The 27,600-nt window shown below is 42.6% G+C and overlaps 1 protein-coding gene across 2 annotated transcripts in view; it reads right to left on the reverse strand.

The window, feature by feature from the left end:
- slc33a2 (solute carrier family 33 member 2) overlaps positions 1-27,600 on the reverse strand; it is a 97,234-nt gene that overhangs the window by 56,944 nt on the left and 12,690 nt on the right. For both annotated transcript variants that reach the window (XM_078214551.1, XM_078214552.1), the window contains exon 4: positions 11,096-11,243. In XM_078214551.1, coding sequence (XP_078070677.1) covers positions 11,096-11,243 — 148 coding nt within the window. The remainder of the gene's footprint in view (positions 1-11,095; positions 11,244-27,600) is intronic.

Here is a 27,600-nt window from a genome sequence, read left to right on the forward strand (position 1 = left end):
GTTTTCCTACGTTAAGCAATGGCACAACACATAGCTTCTTCTTCGCATAACCAAAACTTTCAGTTACATCAAGTGATGTTATTAATAGTTATGATGAGCTTACACTGTTATAGCACTATTTTACTGACACTGTGTAAGTTAAACCTCTAATCGTATGGGAGGGATTTTATGGAGCCTGCAAGAGCGGGAAACATTGTGCGTGGGGTGACTGAATTAAGCAGGAGCCGGAATATTGATGATATATGACGAATTGAGGTTCAAAGATTATGTTATGGGCCTCAGGCCCTGTGGTAGGTTCCCACTTCTGATATCTTTGCATGCAATGACTACTCATTATAAGTATTTTTTTTAAATCACAAGGCTACCTTCAAGATAAAGTGAGCGGTTCATGAAAACTTTGTGGCACCTGTGGCATGTTCATTGAAAGGTGGCGGGTACCAGTCAGCTTTGTGCAGTTGTGTCTGAGGTCAGCGATTTTCTCTGTTGAATGCTGCAGCATGGGGGGGTGAGGGGGCAGAAGACTTGTAGCTCGCTAGCAAGGATGAATCAGTGGTGTGACGTGGAGGGGGGGGGAGGGGGCGGTGGTGGTGTGGGGGAGGTGGATTGGGTCAGGGACATTGAGGGTTGGAAGAGGAATCCAAGGGATGACTTTTGATTTCACCTACAACATTTCAAATATCCCCACTGAGTGATCGCAGATAATGCCCTTTGCAATGCATAGAAGAGGGGACTAGCTGAGCCTGCAAGTTCAGCCAAATGTCCCACAGAGACATTAACATGAACATTCAATAAAGAGTGAATGCAAAAACACAACATTGTTTCTTCCACAATAAAGAAATGTCCCTAACTCTCCACTAACCAGCAATACGAAACAAACCATGAGGCATGCTGGTACATTTCGTTCTCTGACCGAATTTGTCTCAACCAATAATGATGATGCATACATAAATAAATAAAACAAATATGATGTGAAATATTTGCAAATGAGATTTAAATTTGAAAAAATATACCTGTGCCGCCTTTCTGCTCTAAGTCTTATGTCAATGGCAATTTGGAATTTATGATGTGGAGATGCCGCCGTTGGACTGGGGTAAACACAGTAAGGAGTCTAACAACACCAGGTTAAAGTCCAACAGGTTTATTTGGTAGCAAACGCCACTAGCTTTCGGAGCGCTGCTCCTTCGTCAGGTGAGTGGCCTTCAAGATAAACCACTCACCTGATGAAGGAGCAGTGCTCCGAAAGCTAGTGGTGTTTGCTACCAAATAAACCTGTTGGACTTTAACCTGGTGTTGTTAGACTCCTTACTGAATTTGGAATTTGCCAGGAAAGTTGTGATTATGATGAAAAGCCTCCCTGTTTGATCAGGAGGTTCTTAAACAGCAACCACCTCCCCCCCCCCCTCCCCCCGCCACCATACCTGCTGCATTGTCAGCTGACAGTGGGTTTCAACAGTCAAAAGCATCCTCCATCACTGAATTGCACATCTCTACTGTGCAAGCCTCTAGCACTTTAAATTTAAATTGTAATCGAGTGAGAACCAACAAAAAGCACGAGTGTGGAAGTGGTGTCCACTTTCTCCACTGTCAGGAACGGCACACTATATTAAAATTCCACCCTAAGTGTCGATAGCGAGATAAAGTTTAATTCATTAATCAGTTCTGGGTAGACTAAAAAGAAAGGGGGCCATTTGTTTGACATCCATCAACATGAGAAATCATCTAGCAGCTCATTATTGCTCATTGGAGATGTTTTACTCTGTAGCAGACTTGGCAAAGATCTTGAAAATGCGATTAGCCAAATAATCTAAAAGAGCAACAGCGCAGGTTATACCGGCTTCCTCTGCATAGATCTATTGAGGTCAGGGATAGGATTAACTGAACATGCGACTTACTTACATTAAACTCAACAGTTAAAGCACCTTTAGGATTTGGAAGAAATATGAATCCTCTAGTTGATTGAAATTAAAAGCATTTTTATTTTCTCAGCAGAGCTTCCTGTTGATGGTTTTGGCGTTTTACAGAGAACAAAAAAAATCATTATTTAACTTTCCTGGAAACTAGCCACAGGTTGAGGTGAAACATAAACCAACCCAGCATTACTCCAGCTAATTGACTCCTTGGAAGGGCTTGAAGCATTGTACATCCTCTGGGATATTGTCTCTTAGTAATCAGTCCCGCAACAAGATTGGCAGCTCAACTGGCTAGTAATTAATAGCTAGCAAATGTTTTATTTACAGTTTACAAATCTGCTCTTGCTCCCTCGGAGGCATCACCTTTGGTAAATTCTGATAGCTCTATACAGGAACAGCACTGTGGGAAGCATATGTGCCTGTAGGCAGAATGCAAACACCGGCTCAGGTCTGGGGGTACAAGTTAAAGAACTGAAATATTTTGTTACACAAGAGGAATTCGGTATAAAAGGGAGGTCAGTAGTTAATTGGTGAAGCACATCAAATTGTGCTGGATCTTTGTCCAAATTTGCTTTTAGAAGCATGAAACTTAATGAAATTAAGAAAGAGCAAGAAACTCTATCTATTAAAAGAATTAAACTAAGGTGAATAGGCTTGAGCTAAGTAGCTTAAGAAACTGTAACTGAAATTTTTCAGTGGAATGTATGATAACCTGGTAATGGTAAAACAGGAGGCTAACTCAGCAAAATAGCTAATGCATATTTTTGTGAAATGAAGAGAGACTGGAATTCAAGGCACAACATATCAAGCTTAGTTAGACACATTTTCCTTCATATTCTTCATCTAACGTATGTCCTTTTATTGTCTGAACATAACAAGCTATGCTGCATGAAAAATCAGCAGAGCTCACAAATCTATAGTGCTTAACTCTTTTTGAGTAAAGGACCCCGGTTGCAGAGACAATAAAGAATGGCCAGAAAATGTACTGGGCTCAACCAAGCCATTACTGGTGACCATGATGTGGAGATGCCGGCGTTGGACTGGGGTAGGCACAGTAAGAAGTCTCACAACACCAGGTTAAAGACCAACAGGTTTATTTGATATCACAAGTTTTCGGACCATTGCTCCTTCATTAGGTGAGTGATACCACCACATTAGATGGTGGAATCTGAACTCAGTAAAAATCTGGAATTCAAAAAATCTAATAAAACCATTGTCAATTGTCATGAAAAAACCCATCTGGCTCACTAATGTCAATGTCCTTTTGGTGACTTCACAGGTTGACTCTTAAATGGCCTAGAAAGGCACTCTGGCACTGGAGCAAGGCGACTTCTTGTGAGTTGTCCCCAGCATATCTTCTAATTCTAGCTTTTACTCTTGTTCTCTGCTCTTAAAACTGAACTCTTAACTCTTTTAAAACTCTCTAATAATGCTCCTTTTCTATGACTGTAACACTATATTCTGCACCCTTTCCTTTCCTTCTCCCCTAGGTACTCTATGAACGGTATGTTCTGTCTGTATAGCACGCAAGAAACAATACTTTTCACTACATCGCAATATGTGTGACAATAATAAATCAAATCAAATCAGTTAAACAGCAATTAGGGGTGGGCAGTAAACACTGGCCTAGCCAGAGATGCCCACATCCTGTAAATGAATAATAAAAAAAGTGAAATAGGTTTTGGAGGGGGACAAATTTATTGCCAAAAATTAGGAGATTAAAAAGAGCTGCATTTCAAGACCTCAGGACAGTTAATAAAGTACTTTAAAAGCATAAAAGCAAATTACTGTGGATGCTGGAATCTGAAACCAAAAGATTTTCACAGAGTCATCTAGACTCAAAACATCAGCTCTTTTCTCTCCTTACAAATGCTGCCAGACCTACTGAGATTTTCCAGCATTTTTTCTTTTACTTTAAAAGCATAGTCACTGTTACTGTGCTTTCAAAACCAGAAAAAAATCCCAACCTGTTAAACCTGATGCTGTGCATTACACACATAGACCTATTTACATGATTCAATGGTGTATGATTTAGTACGGCATACTCTGTGAGTGCCACATCAATGAACTGGCACTCAAAGCAACTTCCAGAGTAACAGGCAGAAATGTCAGATCCTGGTAGTTAGTGGGCCAGTTTGTCAATGTTGTGCTCACTGAGTTGATTGCACGCATCGCGAAGAACCCCTTTCCTTTCACAAAAAGTGACATTGGCCATATGTGTGATATCAGTAGTATCTTGCACATTAAGCAATTCAACCTTCCAGTAAATGTGCAAAATCCTTTCGTGTCGCTGGCTGTTTTCCATTAGGAATTCATAATTTTCACGGGTCTGAAGAAACAAGGCATCTATTACCTGCCTGATGCAACTGTAAACTGCAGGTTTGTCAAATAACAACAGGAGTTATCTGCACGAACCCACTAGCACCATGCTCACTAATTGTTTTTGGAATGCATGGTCAATTTATTTATTTACGCAGGCCCTTTAAGTGCTTTAGTGCACATGTGGAATAACTTAAAGTAGTTGACTTGTGCACATCCTATGTGGAAACTTTTGGATTGATCATGAATCTAAGAGGGAACATTGCCAACCAGCATAATTATTCTAGACAGGGGGCATCCTGACACTGAAAGTGCACTCGAGTCACACACATAATATGTATATTATATACATGGCTTTAATGAGCCTAGCACATGTCTAATGTACATGTTGTCACACCACCGATGACACCCAGAAGATATATGTTACAGGTGTACAACAAGCCTCATGCCTGATGCCCAGTCGTCCAAATCACAAGTGACCAATCTGCAATGGAAATGCAGCATCACTTTAATGGCTTCACGATGTTACTGGTGCCTAGTACTCCTCTACTATTCCTTCCTCCTTCTGGTTGGCTAAATGTGTCAGCTCCTTGCACTATTGCCTGTCATACTTTGGTTTGATATCATTCCTCATGCACCAGCACTTCAGTAGGCTAGAGGGAGCCATCACTACCAAGCCTGATTCTGTCAGGATCTGATGTCCATACACTGCCAGCTAAGGTTGTCAGGCAGAAATTTGAACAAGGCTTTGCAATGATTTTCTCCTTATCCCACAGTGCTAAGGCCAACTGTAACCTATTGTAGCTAATTTAACATGATCACAGAGAAAACCTTTCTGATCTGTACAGCTGAACAACTCATGCCGTTAACCAGCTCAACCTCCAGAGGGTTGTCTTTCCACTTATAGATTTCATTCAGTAAGTCAACGCAAAAAAAGCCTCTAATTTAAAGTGAAAAAGGCATAGCAAGGTCCATTAGTGCAAACTATTCTCATCTTTATTTTATTAGTATGTTTTTTAAGTTTAAATGCAACTCAAGCAGATGCAGATTTCAACCCCATTTTCAAAACCCTTACAACATAGAAAGTATTTGACAGTTCCTTGCAGGATAAAGTGACACCTTTTCCCTGGTCATCTTATTTTCTCAAGAGTAATGACAGTTATTAGCTTGTAGGCAGCATAAAAGAGCCTCTTACCTCAAACCTGCTAACCTTAATGTGTTGGTAATGATTAGCATTCACCCAGAAACAGGAAGAAAGAGGGGGAAAAAATCGCACATTGTAGATACACGTCTATACTTTTCACTTTTGCCATAAAAAACAGTTGCATTCATTAAACAACTGAAGTTTCCATCTCACAGAAACAGAATATTTTTCTCAGTAGAACCAAGAATGAAAAATGCATGCACACCATGCTTCATGTGTTCATCTGAAATCTGCTATATTTCGTTCCATATGTGCAGGACAAAATAAAAATTTGAGTAATATTCAAGACTTTTTTTTTAGAACGGCCAATCCGTTCCCCTCCACTTATATTTCTGGATAAATACTGAATGCACAGATGATGAAATTTTGGGTGCCTCATAACTTTAGATCAAAGGCTTTATATACAACAGAATTTAATTTCAACATATCTCATCGTAGAAGAAGCATGGCTGGAGATAGTGGCACTGCATTGTGGTGACGTGGGTTGCAGATTGCTCTTTGTTTTAGCTTTTAGCCTTTTTTCAATATTTCTCTGTGATGCAGAAGGAGGCCATTCAGCACATCGAGTCTGCACCAACTTTCTGAAAGAACATCTTATCAGGCACACAACCCCCACCCTACCCCACCCCATCCCCGTTACCCCACATTTACCATAACTGATCCACCTACCCTACCCATCTTTGGACACTAAGGAGCAATTCAGCATGACCAATCCACCTAACCTGCACACCTTTGGATTGCGGGAAGAAACCGGAACATCCGGAGAAAGTTCATGCAGACACAGGGACAATGTGCAAACTCCACACAGATAGTAATCCAAGGCCGGAATCAAAGTTTTTTGAGCTGCATGGTAGCACAGTCGTTAGCACTGCTGCCTCACAGCGCCAGGGACCCGGGTTCGATTCCCGGCTTGGGTCACTGTCAGCGTGGAGTTCGTGCATTCTCCCCGTGTGTGTGCGAGTTTCCTCTGGGTGCTCCTGTTTCCTCCCACAGTCCGAAAGATGAGCTGGTTAGGTGCATCGACAATGCTAAATTATCCCTCAGTGTACCCGAACAGACGCTAGTGTGTGGCGACTAGGGGATTTTCACAATAACTGCATTGCAGTGTTAATGTAAGCCTACTTGTGACACTAATAAATAAACATAAAGTTGCTTGTTTTATTCTCCGGTTTTTATTCTTTTTATGTTCTTTGTAATATAGTTGAGTAGTTTTTAATACATATTGTAATTAAGGTCAGATATCTGTGATGGAATAATCTTTCTTTTATTGTCATAATTCATTCATACGTAATATTTTAATAAATGACCAATGTAGCTGAAATTAATTTCTGTATGGACAATAAAGTGAATTGAATTGAATATGACAGGAAAAAAAACGGAATTAAATATTACTGGAAAATACAGTATTTATTTTACATCAATCCAACCCTGCAGCTCGTTAAAGATTAAACTCAAATGCAGCTGTATAAGAAATGAAATACATGGAAGACTAACATAGGCAGTGTTTAAGCACTTTTCAAGTGTTCAAGTGGGATGATAGCTAATGAAACAAGGCGCAGGAGTAGTTCAACCTATTGATCCAAAAAAGACTAATTTCCAGCGATCAGTGACCCACTTTTACTGCACTCTCATAATCAGTTTGACGCTCAATGATACTTGACAAGTCCCGCAGGTTTACAGGGGAGTGCCGGATGCCAAGTCTGTCCTTCCTTCCGATTTCAATGCCAAGCTAAACTACCATTTTTTTCCCATAACAGTTTACTGTTCTCTCTACGGGTTTTACATTTTTCATTGCGCTAAGGTATAAAAGAACTACTGTAACTGCTGGACGGTCAGATTAAAATTCTATGTCAATCCAGCAACCTACTCAATGTAGAGATCAGGGTAGTATGGTCTTGACACCTAACACAATTGTCATCAGACCACAAGATTTTCTTTTTAGGAGCAGATACAGGTTATTAGACCCAGCAAGCCTGTAACTTTCAATGTCATCATGTAATGCTTTTGTCATAGCAAAATGACTGTGGAACAGTACACAGGTTGTCATGATATCAATATACAGGAGGGCCATTTCATTTACAGATTGTTAAAGAAACTGGCAACGACTAAAATAATACAAAAAAGACTGACTTTTTTGCAATTTAAAGGTCAAAATATTAAAACATTGTAATGCAGTACATTTCTTCATCAATTCTTTCCACTGTCTATACTTTGCAACAGTTGTCTTCACAACTGAAAGCAAAGTAAAAATATAGACAGCAGGAGGATTCAATGAAGGAAAAACGTATTCTCACTGGTCGCTTCATACAGTGTATAGTTTTTAATTAGATTTACATTCGATGGATCTGTGTATACACCTGAACATTTAATTATCTTTCCATCTGTCTTACACTATAATGATACTTTTAATGTCTAATTCATTACTTTGTTTAGATTTTCTTGATTTGAATTTTAAATATTCTATCATTTATATTATATATGCTGTAGATTCTTTTGAACAAATTAAGTTTTGTTGCAGATTGGATAATTCAGGTCAACCTATTGAATTAAATGTTTAAATGTAACTAACTATTCGCCTTCATATTCTTTGTACAATCACATGAACAGAAAATTGATTCAAATTCTCCTTTTAAAACCTTTAGCTTCTAAACATTAAGGGCCCGATTTTACCATTTTCATTCTAAGTGCTGAATCTGGGCGCAATTCAGATCCGACTTGGAAATCTGTTCTCAGGCGCCCCCCCATATGCACTTAGCCTGGAAAAAAAATCGCGAGTCTGAAATGCACTGTGGGCGGGGCTTAGCGCGCCTGAAACGATCGGAGCTCTGAACTGCGCATGCGCAGTTAGAAAAAAAATTTGATAAACGCGCCGCTGTCACGGCCGCCGCGGCCCGGGAACGAAAAGTGGGAGCAATGGCCCCCACAGACATTGCCCCACCCCCACAAAATAACTTACCCCCTTATCCACCCCCCTCCCCCCCACTAACCAGACCGATCGCGACCCTCTGCTGCCTTCCTCCCCCACCGATCGCCCACAGAATGGCAGTGGACCCCCCCTGCCACACCCCCCCCTTCCCCAGAGAATGATCGGGCCTTTCCCCCCTCCCCCCGCCCAGAGAATGATTGGGTCTTTCCCCCCTCCCCCCCCCAAGAGAATGATCAGGCCTCCCCCCCTTCCCCAAAGAATGATCGGGCCTCCCCTAACACCCCTCCCCCAGAGAATGATCAGGCCTTCCCCCCCCCCTCCCGCCCCCCGCAAGAGAATGATCGGGCCTCCCCCACCCCACCCCCTCTCTAGAGAATGATCGGGCTTCCCCCAAACCCCCGCTAGCAAATGATCGGGCCTCCCCCCTCACCAGACAACAATCTGTCCTCTCCCCCTCCAATCCACCAGAGGTACATCTGACCCGCCTCCTCCTCCCCCCACCACCAGAAAATGATCGGACCTCCCTTCTCCTGCTCCCCCACCAGAGAATGATCTGGCCCACCTCCCCCTCCCTCCCCATCACCGATCTGAGTCAGAGAGCCGTTGGAAGCTCTGAACTTACCTCTTCAGGAGCCAGAGCGCCCGAAACAGATTTTTCCCGAGCATGTCTGTTTTGCACTGAATCTGGACGCGCAAATGCGATGATAAAGGGAGAAATGCTGATAAAGTTGGATGGGCAGTTCATTAATTCAATTTAAATGCATCCAAATGCATTTAAATCGCCGTTGCGCCCATTTTGGGCCCGAATCAGATTGTGGCCATTCCCTGGCCTCAGTAAAGCGGCCATCTGCGTGGATGTGGGCACGGATCGCGTTAATGGCCTCACGCCCGACTTTACCGCGTTTTCGTGCCCAAAAACGGGCGCGACGCAATGGCAAAATCGAGCCGTAAGAGTAGCAAACTGGATTGATTCCAAGATTAGTCATAGCCATGTTATTGGGTCCTTCTGTAAATATTAGCACCCTTTTATACAGAAAATAACTTACTCTTGATGCCATGAGCTTTCACGCTGAGGTGAAGGACTCTATTTCATACTCAGGATGGGCTCCCAGGGCCCAGCACACATTTGTAGGGAAAAGGTGGGGGAGGCAGGGGGGGGGGCAAGGCATTCTCTGCTTGGCAAGCTCTCCAAATTTTAATTTTTCAGATGATGGCTCTTTAATAAATCTGAGGTAGGACTTCCATCCATCTCCAGGAGGTGGTCCTGACTCATTGAGCTAGTGGACAATCAGAAGCTGGCAACTCTGCACACCAGCAGTGCCAAGCAAGGGAGGTGGCCGCTGTTCTATGCGGTGTGGTGTGTGGCATATTGGACAGGGCAGGAGGGAGGAAAAACTGTGGGGGGAGGGGGGATCTCTAACTGGCAAGAGGGCTCGGGAAGGAGACATCTCTCCTTTCACTGACCATCAGCCCAGAGTGCTAAACCTGCCGGGTTACACATTGGCCCATTATATTGGTGTAGTGGCAAGATGAGGCCCCGAAATGGGCAATGATTTCCCATTGAAGAGCCGCAGCTGAAGAAACACACTCATATCACTCTCTCCAGCCCATCTGTCTTCACCAGACAATGCAGGATGTCAGCAACGCAGGGGAAAAAAAGGCTAGCGGCAGCAGCAGGAAGAAGTCTGTTCCTTGATTCAACCACTCTCCCCACCAAGTCCAGGACCTGCAATTCACCCATGCCCCTCTTGGACCTCTACCCACCACATCTGGAGCGTTTGTGCATCCCCTTCCAGTAAACAATGTAGTATCCTTTTGACCCCTTTGTTTGTGACTTTTTCATGCAGCCTCTTTGGGGTCCAGTTTCCTCTCTTTGGTCTTCTCTCTGCCCTCCATTGTTTGTCATCCTCGTCCACCTCCTTGCCCTTCAGCATGCCATCATGAGCCCTCGCCCTTCACATTCCCACCTTGCACAGCCTTTACTTCACATCCCACTCCCAGACAAACTGCTGGCCATAGTTGTGGTGGCTACATGCGTCCCGGAGCACACCAGACAGACACCGGTGTGTGGCATCAGAGGGGAAGGACACCCCAGAATTCCATAACCCCTGGCGCAGTCCTGATTTGAGAAGATGACACAGGAGGTCCAGCAGCAAGGAGCTGTCCACGAAGACCAGCTTGGTATGGATATGGAGGGCAGGAACTGGTCTGTCCCAGCAGAGTGGCGTACAGCGCATCAGGAGCAGTGCAGCACCATGACAGTACTGAACTCACCTCGAAGGCCGACTTGTGCACATCACTCACAGAACCACAGAACTGTTATGGTGCAGAAGGCGCCAGTTGGCCCATCGTGCCTGCACCGGCTCTCCAAATGAGCATCATGATGTAGTGCCATTCCCCTATCCTTTCTCCGTACTTCATATTCATTAGAAACTGTATTTTAGATCAATATAATTTCACACTGGTGAAAGGCCTGATGGGATGCCAGTGGGCAGCTGTTTTTCATGGGATGCAAATGAATGCAAATAGTGTTCATGCCACTAGCCAGCGGAAAGACCAACCAGCCATTAACCCGCCATTGGGAGAATTGCTACCCAACTTTACGCAAGTGGGTTTCCGACTTTTTGGATCCCGCGAGATTGTCCGCTCCTGCTCATCACCAATCCCGCCTTGGGCAGGATGGGAGACTTCCACCTGCAATTTTTCTCATGAATAAAATTAATTCTGTGAACTTACTTATACTTTGGCATGATTATGCCACCAAGACATGATCCCAGAATAGAAAATCCCATCGCAACTATTCCATTCCAGAAGCCCAGCTCTGCCGCAGAGAAATCGTGCTCCAGTAAGAACAGTGGAAACATGCTCACAGAACCCTGTTCTCCTGGAAAAGAAAGCAAAATTTGATGCAGCAATCAATGGAGTGATACATTACTTTGACAACAATAATGAGAATGTCTTGTGTCTTCAGTGAAAATATTGTAACAATTTAAAACGTTGGGAAAACCAGGACCTTTGCATTCATTATTTCAGATTATGGTCATGTTTTATTTCTTAGAACATTTTTTTTGACTAAAACAGGGGTTACACTGGTGGTGTGGGGTGTTTTGGTGATTATCTGAAAGTCACATCCAATCATGACCTTTTTCATTTCATTTCAAACAGAAAGAAACAACAGATGTTAGTGTGACCAGCCTGTAGTTTCTCCATTTGTATTCCCTGACTGTTCACAGATTCTTCGTTTGCTATCTAACTCGTATTGTACTATCAATAATAAGTAGTTAGTGATCTTTATTTAAACTCCGCAAATCTGTCTCACAGACTTAAATAAAAATACTGAGAACAATTTAACTTCACAAAGAAAAGAGAAACAAAAAATGTCAGACCATATTTGAAGCATTGTGTTCAGTTCTGGGCATCTTATTTAAGGAAGGACATTAAAGCCCTGGAAAGTGTGCAAAGGAAATTAACTGGAATGATATCAGGAATGAGGAATTTAAGAAGCAAGGAGAGATTCGAGAAATTGGGCTTATTCTCCTTGGAGCAGAGGAGATTAAGAGGTGGCCTTATTGAGGTGTTCAAAATTATGAAGAATTTTGACAGGGTAAAGAAGGGTATTCTGTTTCCACTAGTTGGTCAATGACTAGGGGTCACAATAAAGATGGTCAGCAAGAGAGCTAGGAGAGAAATGAGGAGAAACGTCTTTACTCAGAGAGTTGTTGGGATTAAGAGTGCGTTGCCTGGGAGAGTAGTGGAGGCGGAGTTCATAGGAGGTTTCAAAAGGGAGATGGATACATATTTGAAAATGATGAATTTAGAGGGCTACAGAGGTAGGGCTGGAGAATGGGACGACTGGGTAGCTCTTTTAGGAGACGGTGTGGACATGAATAGTTGAATGGCCTCCTTCTGTGCTGTAAAATTCCAAGATTCTATGATTCTTAAATCAATTGATAGATCGTGGATAACTGTGAGGTATAATAACTATCTCCTTACAACAAATGCAAAGTTTCTTTTATTTTCAATGCAATTTTTGTGAATTTTATTACATCGAGACAAAGGATCATATTGCTGAACAGAACAATGCAACACTTGGGCATGCTGCAGCAACATCAATCTCCCACAAATAAAGTTCCCTTTAATTCATCACAGCCTTTGAAAAAACTGCCCTAGTGTGGTGTGACATTTTCCAATTCAATGGTACTTTCCTTTAAAGAATAAGAAAGTAATAGAACCTGTCTCACAGCTGGCATAACAGTAAATTAGAACAAAATAAAGTAATCTGAAAATTATGTTTATCATTAATTATCCTCTCTTCCAAAATTACAACTATCAATATAAACACCACTAAAAACAGTCAGTGGCGATAATTCATCACTCCCTGACTGGGAGTCACAATCATCCGGCACCACACTTGTAAGAACTGGTTGGTCTTCTACTTGTGCTGTTATACAAACATCTAATCGTAGGGCATCGTAGTTCTCATAGTTACTCACTTTGGTCGAAAGAATAGAAAAGAATAATATTATTTAAAAGATATGAAACTTGTAGGTGTTGATGTTCTAAGAGACTTGAGCCATGACGACGCCATTCCCATGGCACGTTTTCCGGCACTGGAGGCAGCTCACCATTGGCCAACATCGGCTCCTGCTGAGTTTTGTGGCATTTTGTATGGCTCGCTCGCTTCGCTGTGGAGGAAATGGGGAGGGGGCCTTAGGTGGGAACGGAAGATCCCGCCGGTGGGAAGGACCGGAAAATCCCACCCTTGGGTGCACTTATACGACAAACACTGCAAGTTAACAAACAATTAGGCAGGGAGTTGATCTTCATTGTAAGGGGTTTGGAGTGCCAGAATAAATAAGTCTTGCTACAATTGTACAGCACTTTGGTGAGATGACATCTGGGATTACTGTGTGCAGTTTTGGTCAGCACAGTTAGGAAAGGATGTACTTGCATTGGAGATGGTACAGGTAAGGTTCACAAAATTGGTTCCTGGAATGAGGGGGTTGTCCTATCTTGAGGGTTGAGTAAATTGGGAGTTTCGAAGTTTGAGTGACAATCCCTTTGAAACCTACAAAATTCTGAAAGGGCTCGATAGGGTAAATGCAGAGAGATCATTTCTGCTGGGGAGTATACAAGGGGCACAGTCTTGGGATAAGAGGCCGATCATTTAGGACTGAGATGAGGAGAAATTACTTCATTCAAAAGGTTTTGAATCTTTGGAATTCTCTGCCCCATAGGCTATGGATGCTCCATCGTTGAATGTATTTAAGTCTGGGATAGACAGATTCTTTTGGTCTCTCAGGGAATTAAAGGATATGCTGGTGGGAAAACAGAGTTGAAGGCCAAGATCAGCCAGTGTAGTATTGGAGCTATATTGCTGTTCCTTCACTGTTATTGGGTAAAAATCCTTGAACTCCCTCCCTCACAGCACGGTGGATGTACCTACACCACATGGAGTGCAGTGGTTCTAGAAGGCAGCTCACCACCACCTTCTCAAGGGCAATTAGGGATTGGCAACAAATGATGATCTAGCTAAAATTGCCCACATCTCTTGAATGAATTAAAAAAGATCATACACATAGAAACATAGAAACCCTACAGTGCAGAAGGAGGCCATTCGGCCCATCGAGTCTGCACCGACCACAATCCCACCCAGGCCCTACCCCCACATATCTACCCACTAATCCCTCCAACCTACACATCCCAGGACTCGAAGGGGCAATTTTTTTTTAACCTGGCCAATCAACCTAACCCGCACATCTTTGGACTGTGGGAGGAAACCGGAGCACCCGGAGGAAACCCACGCAGACACGAGGAGAATGCGCAAACTCCACACAGACAGTGACCCGAGCCGGGAATCGAACCCGGGACCCTGGAGCTGTGAAGCAGCAGTGCTAACCACTGTGCTACCGTGCCGCAGACAGCTCATGCTTACAAAACTCAAAACATGCTGTCCAACATTAGATGCGATTCTGCGATTGATCTTGATTTGCTACGTAATCCTCAGTGTGCTAAAAATTGCACTCACAACCAATTTAAAATTGTCAGTCAGGCTGATGCATTTGCATGTATTGGAAATGACAAACATTAGTCAGTCCAAAGATGTGCGGGTTAGGTTGATTGGCCATGCTAAATTACCCCTTAGTGTCTCGGGATATGTAGGTTAGAAGGAGTAGTGGGGTAAATGTGTGGAGTTACAGAGATAGGGCCTGGGTGGGATTGTTGTCGGTGCAGACTCGATAGGCCGAGTGGCCTCCTTCTGCACTGTAGTGTATCTATAATTTCTATGATTTCTATGATTAATACACAGGGTCCTATTCATTGCTGACAGAAATAACAGGTAAACATATTACTCTTGTTTCAGCTCAACAAAATCAGTGATAACCATTTACTGGTTCGTTCCTCAGGGCAATGCGTTACCAATAGGACTCAAGCTACCTGGTTCAAATTTTCAAACAGTGCTTGACAGTTAACCGCCAGTCACCATTAACTGATGCATTCACCATGGCAATGTCTCTACCATTCAGTCCACTTGCCAACCAATCCACACTGTTTTCTTACACAATATAAAGTTGTTGTTTCCCCCGACATTGGTATTCTTGTAAATTGTCCTGATGAGTGCAAGGTGTAAAGTTTTGACAAAATGCCTTTTATTAGCAATAGAGTAAAAACCTACTCCTAAAATTTCTTTAAATGCTGGCAATTTTGTAAATGTAGTAATCTGGACAGATTACCTGATGGGCGACTATTTTTAGTAATCCATCTGGTGCTGTTGTAATTGTGGATTTTGGATTACTGCTAAATTCTGGCCCTATTGGTCACTGAAGCTGCAATTGGGACTTGTAACATGGTACTACGATACAGTACATTAACTGTGCGACGGACATAAAGAAAAAGTAATCCTTGCAAAGTAATCCCCTTCTGGTACCTTACTCTTATTATGGTCTAATGACGGAAAATTACTTCACTCAACTAAGATTTACTATAATCAGTTTCTGTGTACTTCACTGTTACACATTATTCTCAGAAGCAGATTAGCCAGTCACACCTCTTTAAATCTTCTCTCAAATACATTACATTCTTTATTAATACCAATGCCGAGGCAAAAACTATTTTCTGTGTCATAATAGCTTCCCCTAGTGGTCATATAGTGAACTTCAAGCTCAAGAATTTCCTATTTCATGCTTTGGTATCAATTTTCTGTATCAGACCTAACTTTTTAATGTCATTTTTGCAACAGTTTTTGGACAAAGTAAGTGCTGATCTGAAATATAACTCCACTCTTAACTGAGATTGGAAGAGTGATGCATTGGATTGTCAGTATACTTGCATTCAGTTCTGGACTTAATAACCATGAGCAAACGCAGCTCCCCAAGATTGACTATACCTTAATTATAACATTTTGAAACACATCACTGTTTCCACTGACATATCAATGTCCATTAGTCTCTCCTGGTGGATAATGCTCAGTGGGCAAAAAATATATTTTTTTGGCTACGTTATGCTGGTTACTGACTCTGGGTGCACAGTCTTAGGTTTAACCGTGTGTTCAGTACACACATGCCTGCAAATAAATTATAGGGTTATGTACTCAAATCGTTCTATCATAACTTAAGCATAGAGAAGAAGGTTTTGCAATGTCACATTCCCATCCTCCCTGGAGTCAGAATGTGCATCACAAAGCATGATAGAATTTGCTGCAGTAAAGTGCCCTGTTAGTTTGACTTGCCTCGTAGAATCTCTACAGTGCAGAAGGAGGCCATTCGGCCCATCGAGTCTGCACCGACCACAATGCCACCCAGGCCCTATTCCCGTAACCCCTCATATTTACCCTGCTAATCCCCCTGACACTAAGGGTTAATTTAGCATGGCCAATCAACCTAACCCGCACATCTTTGGACTGTGGGAGGAAACCAGAGCACCCACGTAGACATGGGGAGAAGGTGCAAACTCCACACAGACAGTGACCCAAGGACAGAATTGAACCCGGGTCCCTGGTGCTGTGAGGCAGCAGTGCTAACCACAGTGCCACTGCGTCACCCATCATGCTTCAACTAGAAGTTGGTGAACAGGGTTGAAAGAGCAGGCAGCTCTTCTTAGTGGATGAGAAAGATGTGGAGGTAACATGGAGAGAGAAATGTAAGAAAATAAAAAAAGACAAAGGGTCAAGACTACAATAGGAAGGAGACAAAGGAGTAGGTTTAGTTTGTGAGCAAGGCATGGGGGAAGTGATGGTGTGAGGGGAAACAGCAGAGTCTATTTAATAGACTGAAAAAAACATGCACACCTTGCATCTTTGGTAGAGGTGAGGGTAGAGGAAGAGGGATTTAAGAAGATTAATTGGGAATAGAAAACAGGAGCTGGGGACAATATTTTCCCCTTAGATGTTCAGGGAGTAATGAGGTTGGGCAGTGGACATTGATTATTTTTTAGTGGACAGTAGCTTACAACTGTGGACCATAATGTGTGGGAAACAGAATGGAATTGCTATATTTAGGTGTCTAACAAGCTCAAAGCAGGTTATTAAACTACTTGTTCAAAAAGAACCTTGCCATAAACAAATGAGTTTTCACCTCTCCAATTCTATTTAAGAGTTTTCATCAAAAATGACTTTCTTGAGAATATTTTACAGAACTGGGCAAATCCAGCCCAGTTTCTCAATTTTATTCAATCATCCAAGGAATTTACATTATTGGAACATACTGGAAGATTTAAGTAAGTCAAAGTGACGGCTTTTCCACAATTAAACAAATCAATCTAACAATACAGAAAGTCCTGAATTTGAAGAGCAGGACATGCAGTATCTAACAGCACTTGTCACAGCATAAGTCCGAATTCAATGCATCCTATCATTACAGCAGTTGGCCTCCCCCCTCCCATCACCTCTTACTGAAATTAAAAGGTGAAACTTATTGCACAAAACCCTGACATCCAGGGTGCCCATCAATGGGGAGAAGAGTATCTGGGAGCTTTGGAGATGGCTATCTTGTCAGCTACTAACAATAATTGCCATTAATATATACAAACCATTGGCTTGTCTTTTTTTTCTTCCTTTTCTTTTTCCCTTCTTGTTTATTTCTCTCCCTCACACACGAGAGAACCACTGCCCTGGAAACATACCCCAGTACTGACCCTTAAGGTACCCCATGCAATATTATTCACTACCCAGTTAGGATTTCAATCCCCTAGAGTGTATCATGGCTACATTTCTTTCGTATCCGTTTCTGAATTTTTCCTTTAATTTGAGAATATGGTTTGAGCAAATGAAGAGGTTCAGAGCAGCACATGAGTCTATACCAGTCCACTTCATCATCATCTCCACAAGATTAATGTGGCAGCTAAGGTAAGATCTGAAGTTATTAAATTAATAGAGGTAATTCTCAAGATTGGTCCGAATATCTGAAGACATTATTCTACCTCTTATTATCAGCCGTAGTGACTCAACTCGTAACACCCTTGCCTCTGAATCAGAAGGTTGTGGGTTCAAGCCCCATTCCAGAGACTGGAGCACAAAAACCCAGCAATATGTGAAACTTTGTGTGCAAAATAGTCTGGTAGTTACTTTAAAGTATTTAATACAATGTGGCACAGTAGTTAGCACTGCTGCCTCACATTGCCAGGGACTTGGGTTCGATTCCCGGCTTGGGTCACTGTCTGTGTGGAGTTTGCATATTCTCCCCGTGTTTGTGTGGGTTTCCTCCGGGTGCTCTGGTTTCCTCCCACACTCCAAAGATGTGCGAGTTAGGTGGATTGGCCATGCTAAATTCACCCTTAATGTCAGGGGGCTAACTAGAGTAAATGCATGGGGTTATGGGGATAGGACCTGGGTGGGATTGCGGTCAGTGCAGATTTGATGGGCTGATTGGCCTCCTTCTTCTGCACTGTAGGATTCTATGATTTGTGATGTTTTCGAGAGGCTTGAAAAGATGTAACATAAATGTTGCATTGTTATTAAATTTATGTTAACTTCATCCTGATATTTCATTCTGTATCCTAACAATATCTGACCTTGCACCACTTTGCCTGTTGAAAACAGAGTACCAAGCATGAATAAATTTATTCACCAGACAGTAAAATTGGATTGCGTGACCTTTAATTGAAGTTGTCATGTTCAGTTATTTTAACAGTGCCGCATCAATAATGTTTGGATGTTAGCTATTGATTTAGTCTGGATCAGAAATAAACACCTGAAATCAAAGTTCCCTTCTGAAGTGAAATGTGATGTTCAGATTTTTTTTAAAGAGGGGGTGCGTTTTCTCCATTATATTGTTTTTATATTCCTTCACATCATACTTGGGGAGTTTACCAGTGTGGTAAATCTGGTGCAGCCTAAAATCACTATCAATGTTAATGAAAATAAAACGCATCCACATTTCTAATTGTAACAATACAGCACTGTAGATTGCAATGATGCAGCACTCAAATCACTACATAATTAATTAGCAAACGGAAAATATATATATATATATATATAACTGTTCAAAACTGTTGACTAGGGTTTTGTGTGTTGCAATAGCAATGTTACCTCCACAGATTGTTTTAGATGGAAATAAATATAGACATCAGGGCAACTCAAAGCATCAGTCTCAAAAGCTAACTAGGTTCTTATTTGATGTATGTCTCTCCGGTGATTTGAATGAAGTAATGGTAAAGGGCCATCCAAAATTATCATTTTATTCCACAAGCAGAATGCACCTTCACAGTTTGATGAACTGTATAATGAAAGGACAACTAGGCCCTTTTCACCTTACATGAAACCCAAGTCCATTCATGGATTTAAAATGATTTATGGCAAACAGTAAGGCTTATAGAGTTATCCATAGGCCGTGACCAAAGGCTGGGCCTTCTCAGCTCAGCCACTCAGAAACAGAGGGCTTTTTGTTTTCTCTGTAAATCTTGTGCTCATCAGGGGATGTTAATGAAGGGGACTGAAACACAATCTAATTTTAGCATGCAGTGTTAGATTAATGACTTCCAGGTTAGGTGTAGAAGAAAGATATATAGCACCTTTTACATTCTGCCAATGCACTGCTTTTGAAATGCAGTCATTGTTGTTACATAGGCAAGCATGCTAACCAAACTGTACATAGCAAGATCCCACAAGGAGTAACGAGATAAAGGACCAGTTCATCTATTTTTGGGGAACATTAGTTAAGAGGCGATAACTGGCCATGACATGAGATCTCTGTGCTCTCGATATAGATTTATGGGATCTTCTGCCTCCAACAGAGATACCTTAGTCTAACATCCCATCCTAAAGCTGAATACTGCATTGATAAATGCAGTGCTAATCTTCCCATCTCTGTTCAACAATGCGTTCAGAAACAATGATTTGAATGTTATGAAGAAATGTAGAGAAAAAAATGAATAGCCTGAGAAAGAAAGGTTTGGTCTTAAAATCAAATGACAGAAATTGTACGAATGATCACAACATTCAGATTCCTGCTGATTCTGCCAGTTTAAGTATTAGAAATGCATCCATATCCCATGGTACCCACATCAAATTGCAGACAGAAGTGGAATCTCTCATCCTACTTGTTACTTCTGACTCCAGAATAAAAACATGGTAATGTGGATGCTGATATTCTAAGATAAAGACAGAAAATATGGGGAACGCTCAACAGATCCAGCAGCTTCTGGAGAGAAACAGGGTTAATATTTCATTGGGGAGGCAATGGCCTAGTGGTATTATCGTTAGACTATTAATCCAGAAACTCATCTAATGTTCCGGGGTTCCAGGTTCAAATCTCACCATGGTGGAATTTGAATTTTAAAAAATATATCTGAAATTAAGAATCTACTGAAGACCATGAAATCATTGTTGATTGTCGGAAAAACCCATCTGGTTCATTAATGTCCTTTAGAGAAGGAAATCTGCTCTTCTTACTTGTTCTGGCCTACGTGTGACTCCAGAGCCACAGCAATGTGGTTGACTCTCAACTGCCTTCCAAGGACAACTAAGGATGGGCAAGAAATGTAGGCAAGCCAGTGGTGCCACGAATGAGTAAAAAACAAAGTTGAATTACTTTTTATCAGAATTGGAAGAGGTTCAAAATTAATGGAAATTAAACAAATATAAAGCCAGGAATAAAGGAAAGTAGAGGAGCTGGGAGTCAGGCACGCAGAGATAGGATGAAGACGGCAAGATTAAATTGTATCTTTAAATTTTGTTGAAAGATTCTTTCTTTCACCGAGACCCTCGGGATTTATCTTTCCAATGGTCCTGGAACTGAGTTCCAGGCAGAGACTGCAGTACCGTTTCTGGCCACCGCAGCACTGTGCCTGGCTGGGTTGGGGAGTTGTCAGGCAATCTGATTGGCTGACAGCTCTCACGGGCAGGACTTCCTAAGGGTGGATTGAAGACCCGTTCACTGCCAATCAATGCTCAAGTGAGTATTAAATGGCAGTAGGCTTTCAAGAGTTGGTGGTGACATTTTTGTGCCAACTCTCAGGATGGCAAGTGCCAATCGCTCGCCATCTTTACAATCCTACCCAGAATCTAGTCTAGAATAATGTATTACATTGAAATTTCTAGCATTTGTTGGAAGAGATGACCATGGACTTGTTCTTAACTAACGTCGTACACTTGGTACAAGCAGGAAATGTAAGAGTATTGTAGTCATGATTTTTGAACATTATTTTATCATCTTCCGCAAAGACAAAAACTGGTCAATCGCCAGTCTACAGGGAGGCTTCAGCCCGAGTTAAGGATATTGTCAAATGGCTTTTCATTATACTTTTCTTGTTTATATTTGATTAAAATATTCTCTAGTGGTTTTGTGTTACTGCAGTTTGCTGTTGATTTGTAAATTGGGAATGAGCTAATGAAAAACATGCATGCCTTAACTTTACTGCTGACTGGTTCAGTGGGCATCTTGAAAGCCGCCTTTTGTTTTGAAGGGCACAGCAATTTGAGGATGCTCACTCATGCCAGCTCATAACTCGCACCACTTAACATTGTCTATAGTACTGATTGTAATGTAGGCACTACATATACAGGACAGTAACTACACATACACAGATGAATTCTGTTAAGTTTGCCATGCAACTGTAATGCAGAGAACTGACAGACAAGATCATTCTGTCTTTAAAATAATTACGACTAACAGATCAGCAACTGGGATCCTGAAATACTATGAAATTACAATCCGGCTCTACCTTCATTAATGCCAAACTCCTGCACTTCCTGCACTTATACATTTCCCACACATTCCACCAGAGGGTCCTGAACAAATGATTACATAAGAACATAAGAACTAGTAGCAGGAGTAGTCCATCTGGCCCCTGGAGCCTGCTCCGCCATTCAATAAGATCATGGCTGATCCTTCCGTGGATTCAGCTCCACTTACCCGCCCGCTCACCATAACTCTTAATTTCTTTTCTGTTCAAAAATGTATCTATCCTTGCCTTAAAAACATTCAATGAGGTAGCCTCAACTGCTTCACTGGGCAGGGAATTCCACAGATTCACAACCCTTTGGGTGAAGAAGTTCCTCCTCAACTCAGTCCGAAATCTGTTCCCCCTTATTTTGAGGCCATGCCCCCTAGTTCTAGTTTTACCCGCCAGTGGAAACAACTTCCCTGCTTCTATCCTATTTATTCCCTTCATAATCTTATATGTTTCAATAAGATCTCCCCTCATTCTTCTAAATTCCAATGAGTATAGCCCCAGCTACTCAGTCTCTCCTCATAAGCAAACCCTCTCTACTTCAGAGTCAACCTAGTGAATCTCCTCTGCACCCCCTCCAGTGCCAATATATCCTTTCTCAAGTAAGGCAACTAAAACTGTACACAGTACTTTAGGTGTGGCCTCACCAGCACCTTATACAGCTGCAACACACTCGCTGTTTTTAAACTCCATCCCTCTAGCAATGAAGGACAAAATTCTATTTGCCTTCTTAATTACCTGCTGCACCTGCAAACCAATTCCTTGTGATTCTTGCACAAGGACACCCAGGTCCCTCTGCACAGCGCATGATGCAATTTTTTACCATTTAAATAATAGTCCATTTTGCTGTTATTCCTACCAAAATGGATGACCTCACATTTACCAAAATTGTACTCCATCTGCCAGACCCTTACCCACTCACTTAGACTATCTATATCCCTTTGCAGACTTTCAGCATCCTCTGCATACTTTGCTCTGCCATTCATCCTGTTATCTGCGAATTTTGACACAGTACACTTGGACACCAACTCAAAATCATCTATGTAAATCGTAATCAATTGCGGTCCCAACACTGATCCCTGAGGCATACCACTAGTCACTGATCGGCAACCTGCAAAACACCATTTACCTCCGCTCTTTGCTTTCTGTTAGTTAACCAATCCTCTATCCGTGCTAATACATTACCCGTAACACTGTGCACCTTTATCTTATGCAGCAGCCTTTGGTGTGGCACCTTGTCAAATGCCTTCTGGAAATCCACATCCACAGGTTCCCCATTGTCCACTGTACATGTAATGTTCTCAAAGAATTCCACCAAATTAGTCAAACACAACCTGCCCTTCATGAACCCATGCTGCGTCTTCCCAATGGGACAATTTATATCCAGATGCCTCGCTATTTCTTCCTTGACGATAGATTCAAGCATTTTCCCTACTATAGAAGTTAAGCCAACTGGCCTATAGTTACCCGTCTTTTGTCTACCTCCTTTTTTAAACAGTGGCGTCACATTTGCTGTTTTCCAATCTGTGGGAACCACCCACTGGTAAGACTAAACCAAAAGTATACCACCAGAGGGAGCAGACATACACTTCATAAACAGAAATCTCCTTTCCCACCAGAGGGAGCTCCACAGCAAACACTTTTTACCATTCAGTTTCTTTTGTAAATGTGAGGTCATCCAAACTTTTACTGTCCCTACTGTTCTGTTCACTCATCACCCCTGTTCTCACTGTCCAAGAATGTCTACCAGTCTCCATTTTAACATTTTCAGCTTTGTCTTCAAATCCCTCCATGGTCTGGCTCATCACTAACTCTATAACCCCCACCAGTACTACAAAAAAACAAAATATCTGCACTCATCCAATGCTGCTCTTTTGCACATCCCCTACTCTCATCACTCCATCTCTCGTGGCCTTGCTTTAAGCTGCTGAGGCCTAAAGTTCTGTAATTTCCTCCCTAAACCTCTCCACCTCTCTATCCCTCTATCTTTTTAGTATATTCCTTAAAATATTTCTCTTTGACAAAGCTTTTGATCACTTTTTTTCTGATATCTCCTTATGTGGCTTGATAATATTTCTGTGAGGCAGCTTGGGACATCTTACGACTTTAATGACATGATATAATTGCAACTTGTCACTGTTTCCAAAAAAAGACAAATTGGATATTATTTATTGTATCAACATTAGTAAAGTAACAACATTGTTAATGAAAACATGTCAGAAAACAAAATTCCTAAAGCCAACAAAATCTAATTCCCCGATTGATTCAATTAGTAAATTGACTCTACTGTGAGAATGAGTATTTCTGATGAGAAAGGTATCAGGCTCAATCCTGAGTTTACAAATAGTAGTTTGGACCTACAATTTGACAACCGAACTAGCTTCCCAGAGAACATTGCATGAAGCCAGTATTGTCCTATATTTAATCATTTTCCTAATAATTTTCAGCACAAACTCTCTTCATGCTCTCTGCATATCCAAAGATGTGCGGGTTAGGTTGTTGCAGGAGTTTGCACATTCTCCTCGTGTCTGCGTGGGTTTCCTCCGGGTGCTCCGGTTTCCTCCCACAGTCCAAGGATGTGCGGGTTAGGTTGATTGGCCATGCTAAAATTGACCTTAGTGTCCTGAGATGCGTAGGTTAAAGGGATTAGTGGGTAAAATATATGGGGGTAGGGCCTGGGTGGGATTGTGGTCGGTGCAGACTCGATGGGCCAAATGGCCTCTTTCTGTACTGTAGGGTTTCTATGATTCTATGAGGTTGATTAGCCATGCTAATATTGCCCCTTAGTGTCCTGAGATGCGTAGGTTAGAGGGATTAGTGGGTGGGATATGAGGGTAGGGCCTGGGTGGGATTGTGGTCGGTGCAGACTCGATGGGCCGAATGGCCTCTTTCTGTACTGTAGGGTTTCTATGATTCTATCCAGAGTACCAAAGGCTGCTAACCAATAGAGTGTACAGTGAGGTGTGCATTTATTTTTTGGCATGCAATGCTCACATCATTACTCAACTGGGCAATCTGTGAACTGTGGGGAGGGTCTCCCTGAGAGTAGAGATGTTCAGGGGGCTTGACAAGGTACGTCAACATGTGCAAGGAGAAGTATTGAAACAATTGAAGACGAAGGTGCTCTGGTTGCGATTCTTTCCTCTACTCGTGAACTTTTTAAAGTTGTATTATGGAGTAAGTTTTATTTTTAGTTTAATATAACATAATGGACAATGTCACACTTAGGTAGAAAAATTGTCTCTGTTGGTGACAAGCTTGCAAGTCATGATGTGGAGATGCCGGCGTTGGACTTGTTAAACTTCTTACTAAGCTTGCAAGTGGGCAGGGCATTAGGTAGGATGGTGGCCTAGCTGAACCCTGCTGTCTTCCCACCTCTGCCAGAATTAAGTTCTGGGCGAGAAGGCCCATTTTTGGCATACCCACCCCACACTAACTGAAACCCTTAAGTGGACAACGAATGACCAATAAGGACCTTATTGCTGCTGGTATTAACTCAGCTGCAGGCGAGCCTGTTGCCACGTAGCGCACATGATAATTAGAACTGTGTGACCAGCTTATCGCCTTCAGAGAGACCCCTCAATCAAAGGCATTCCTGCCCATGCTGCCAACTCCCCTGCACACCTCTCCCTGTGACACCCTCCCCACATTACGTACCCCTGGCCTGAGCTGCTCCACGATTCGGTGCCTGTCCTCCCGACAGCAGCTAGGGTCTCCCTCGTGGCACTGCTAGCGCAAGAGCTGCCAACCTCTGATTGGCAGGTGAGAGACCAGAAGCCTGAACAAGATTGTGGCCCACCATAGGGGCTGAGCTGAATGTTTTGTTGTAATCTGGGGCAGGAGGTTTAGATCCTGATGGAGACAAGTGCAGAAGCAGGGAGGTGGGAAAATTATTGCCACTGGGCAGTATGCCAGTTTGACATTGCCGCTTCTGCCACCACCGATTTTGCTCAGAATGGGGCAAGGTAGGACTTGGCAACCCACCGAAATTTGAATAACTGGTTGACTGAGTAGTTGACAAATTCATTGGCAGCTTATCAATGTTTGACGAGTTTTGTTTGGGGCTGCACAGGGTCACTAGATGGATCAGAGTCATTCCAGGTTCACAGAGGCAGCAACCTAATAGGGAGACAATCATGGATGTACCATGAAATTAGGTGCACCCATAAAAGGGAGCAGGGCTGAGAGCGGCACTCATGCAGATGCTATCAGGTGAGCAGTGTTAATGGAGCAAGTGGTCTCTATGCTTTTGAGCAGTGGATGAGAGACTCCAGGGATGGTGGGGCCATAAGTTGCTGAGGTGGAGGGGGTGGGGGTTAAGAGGTTATTGCGAAGCTGCAGCATGGAATTAAGGTTTTCAGAGATTGGGTCAAGTAGAAATGAAGATTAACATCTTCACACTCTCAGGAGCAGAGGCAGATCTGACCATGGAAGACAGAAGGGAGGAATAACGGGCAGGAAGGCAACAGAAGCCATATCTGCAGCATTGTGTGTACCACTGAATAAGACGTTATCTGGACATGTCAGACAATCAGTGCCACAGGAGACTGTGCTTATATAAGGCCTATTGGTCTGAGGCTTGTGCCCTTGTAGTGGGTGCAACTGGCATTCACTCCATGCCTCTTTGTGTTATCAACGCCACTTACCAGCCCATGCTGGAGAGCGTAGTATGCATTCTGTGCATGTCAGTACGCTTTTTCAAGCATCTATTCAAAATGCTACTGCACATAACTCTTCATGAAGTTAATCATTCTCTCAAGGGAGGCACACATGCACTTAAAACCATGTGACATGCGAAATAAAGTCCTCCAGTCTCAGCCCGTGACCCCAAACTGCCTCAGGGAAACTCTGGCATGTTAGGTAGTCATGATGTGGAGATGCTGGCGTTGGACTGGGGTGAACACAGTTAGAGTTTTAACAACACCAGGTTAAAGTCCAACAGGTTTATTTGGTAGCAAATGCCATTAGCTTTCGGAGCGCTTATCCTTCTTTGGAAGGAGCTTCAAGGAAGGAGCAGCGCTCCGAAAGCTAATGGCATTTGCTACCAAATAAACCTGTTGGACTTTACCCTGGTGTTGTTAAAACTCTTACTATGTTAGGTAGTAACATGAGTCTGAACATAGGAACACAAGAGATAAGAGGAGTAAACCATACTGCTGTTGAGCCTGCTCTACCACTCAATATGATCATGGCTGACCTTGGGCTTCAACTCCTCTCTCCTGAATACTCTCCATATCTCAATTCCCTGAGAACCAAAGATGTGTCTGTTCCAGCCTTACAAATAGTCAATGACAGAGCATTCAAAAACCTCTGAAATAGAATATACCAAAGCCTCCCATTCCTCTTGTTCCAAGTAGCAATCTAATGAATCTCTGCTGTACTGCCTCCAATGCAAGTTTATCCTTATTGAAATATGAAGACCAAAACTGCATACACACTCCAGGCATGATCTCACCAAAGCCCTGCACAACTGTAGCAAAACCTCCTTATTCTTAATCCAATCCCCTTGTAATAGAGGCCACCAGGTCATTTGCCTTCCTAATTGCCTGCCATATTTGCATGGTCACTTTCTGTGTTCCTACAAGCAGGCACAAGTCTATCCAAATATCAATATTTACAAATTTTGCACCATTTTAGAAATATTCTGTTTTTTTATCCTCTTCTGGAGACTCTATACTTAGAGGCTTGTCATCAAGATCTTGTGCTGCATACGCCTTGCCAGAGCAAAGCAGATCATTGAACTTCTTGCGGCACTGCACCCAGTTCCTTCACACTACACTCCTGCTGTTCAGTTTCAGTCACCTTCAGCTAGGCCTGATTTGTTTGGTTAGGTGGCTTTCTCCTGGACCCTCTAGAAATGACCTCTTTCTACAGCCTCCAGTGGCCCTGCAAAGAAGGATTCCGTGAAGCGTGGTGCAGCCCTGCCCCAGATGCAGGCCTCTGCCTCTCCTCCTAATGCACTGGAGCTTGCATAGTGATGCAAAACAACTGCCACATTAACAGCTGTTGTGATGTGCTTCATGGACTTCAGCAGTGCCACCTCCATCTTGTGCCCACTGAAAATGACTGACCGC

The sequence above is a fragment of the Mustelus asterias genome, chromosome 6 (genome assembly GCF_964213995.1).
Source record: "Mustelus asterias chromosome 6, sMusAst1.hap1.1, whole genome shotgun sequence".
NCBI lineage: Eukaryota > Metazoa > Chordata > Chondrichthyes > Carcharhiniformes > Triakidae > Mustelus > Mustelus asterias.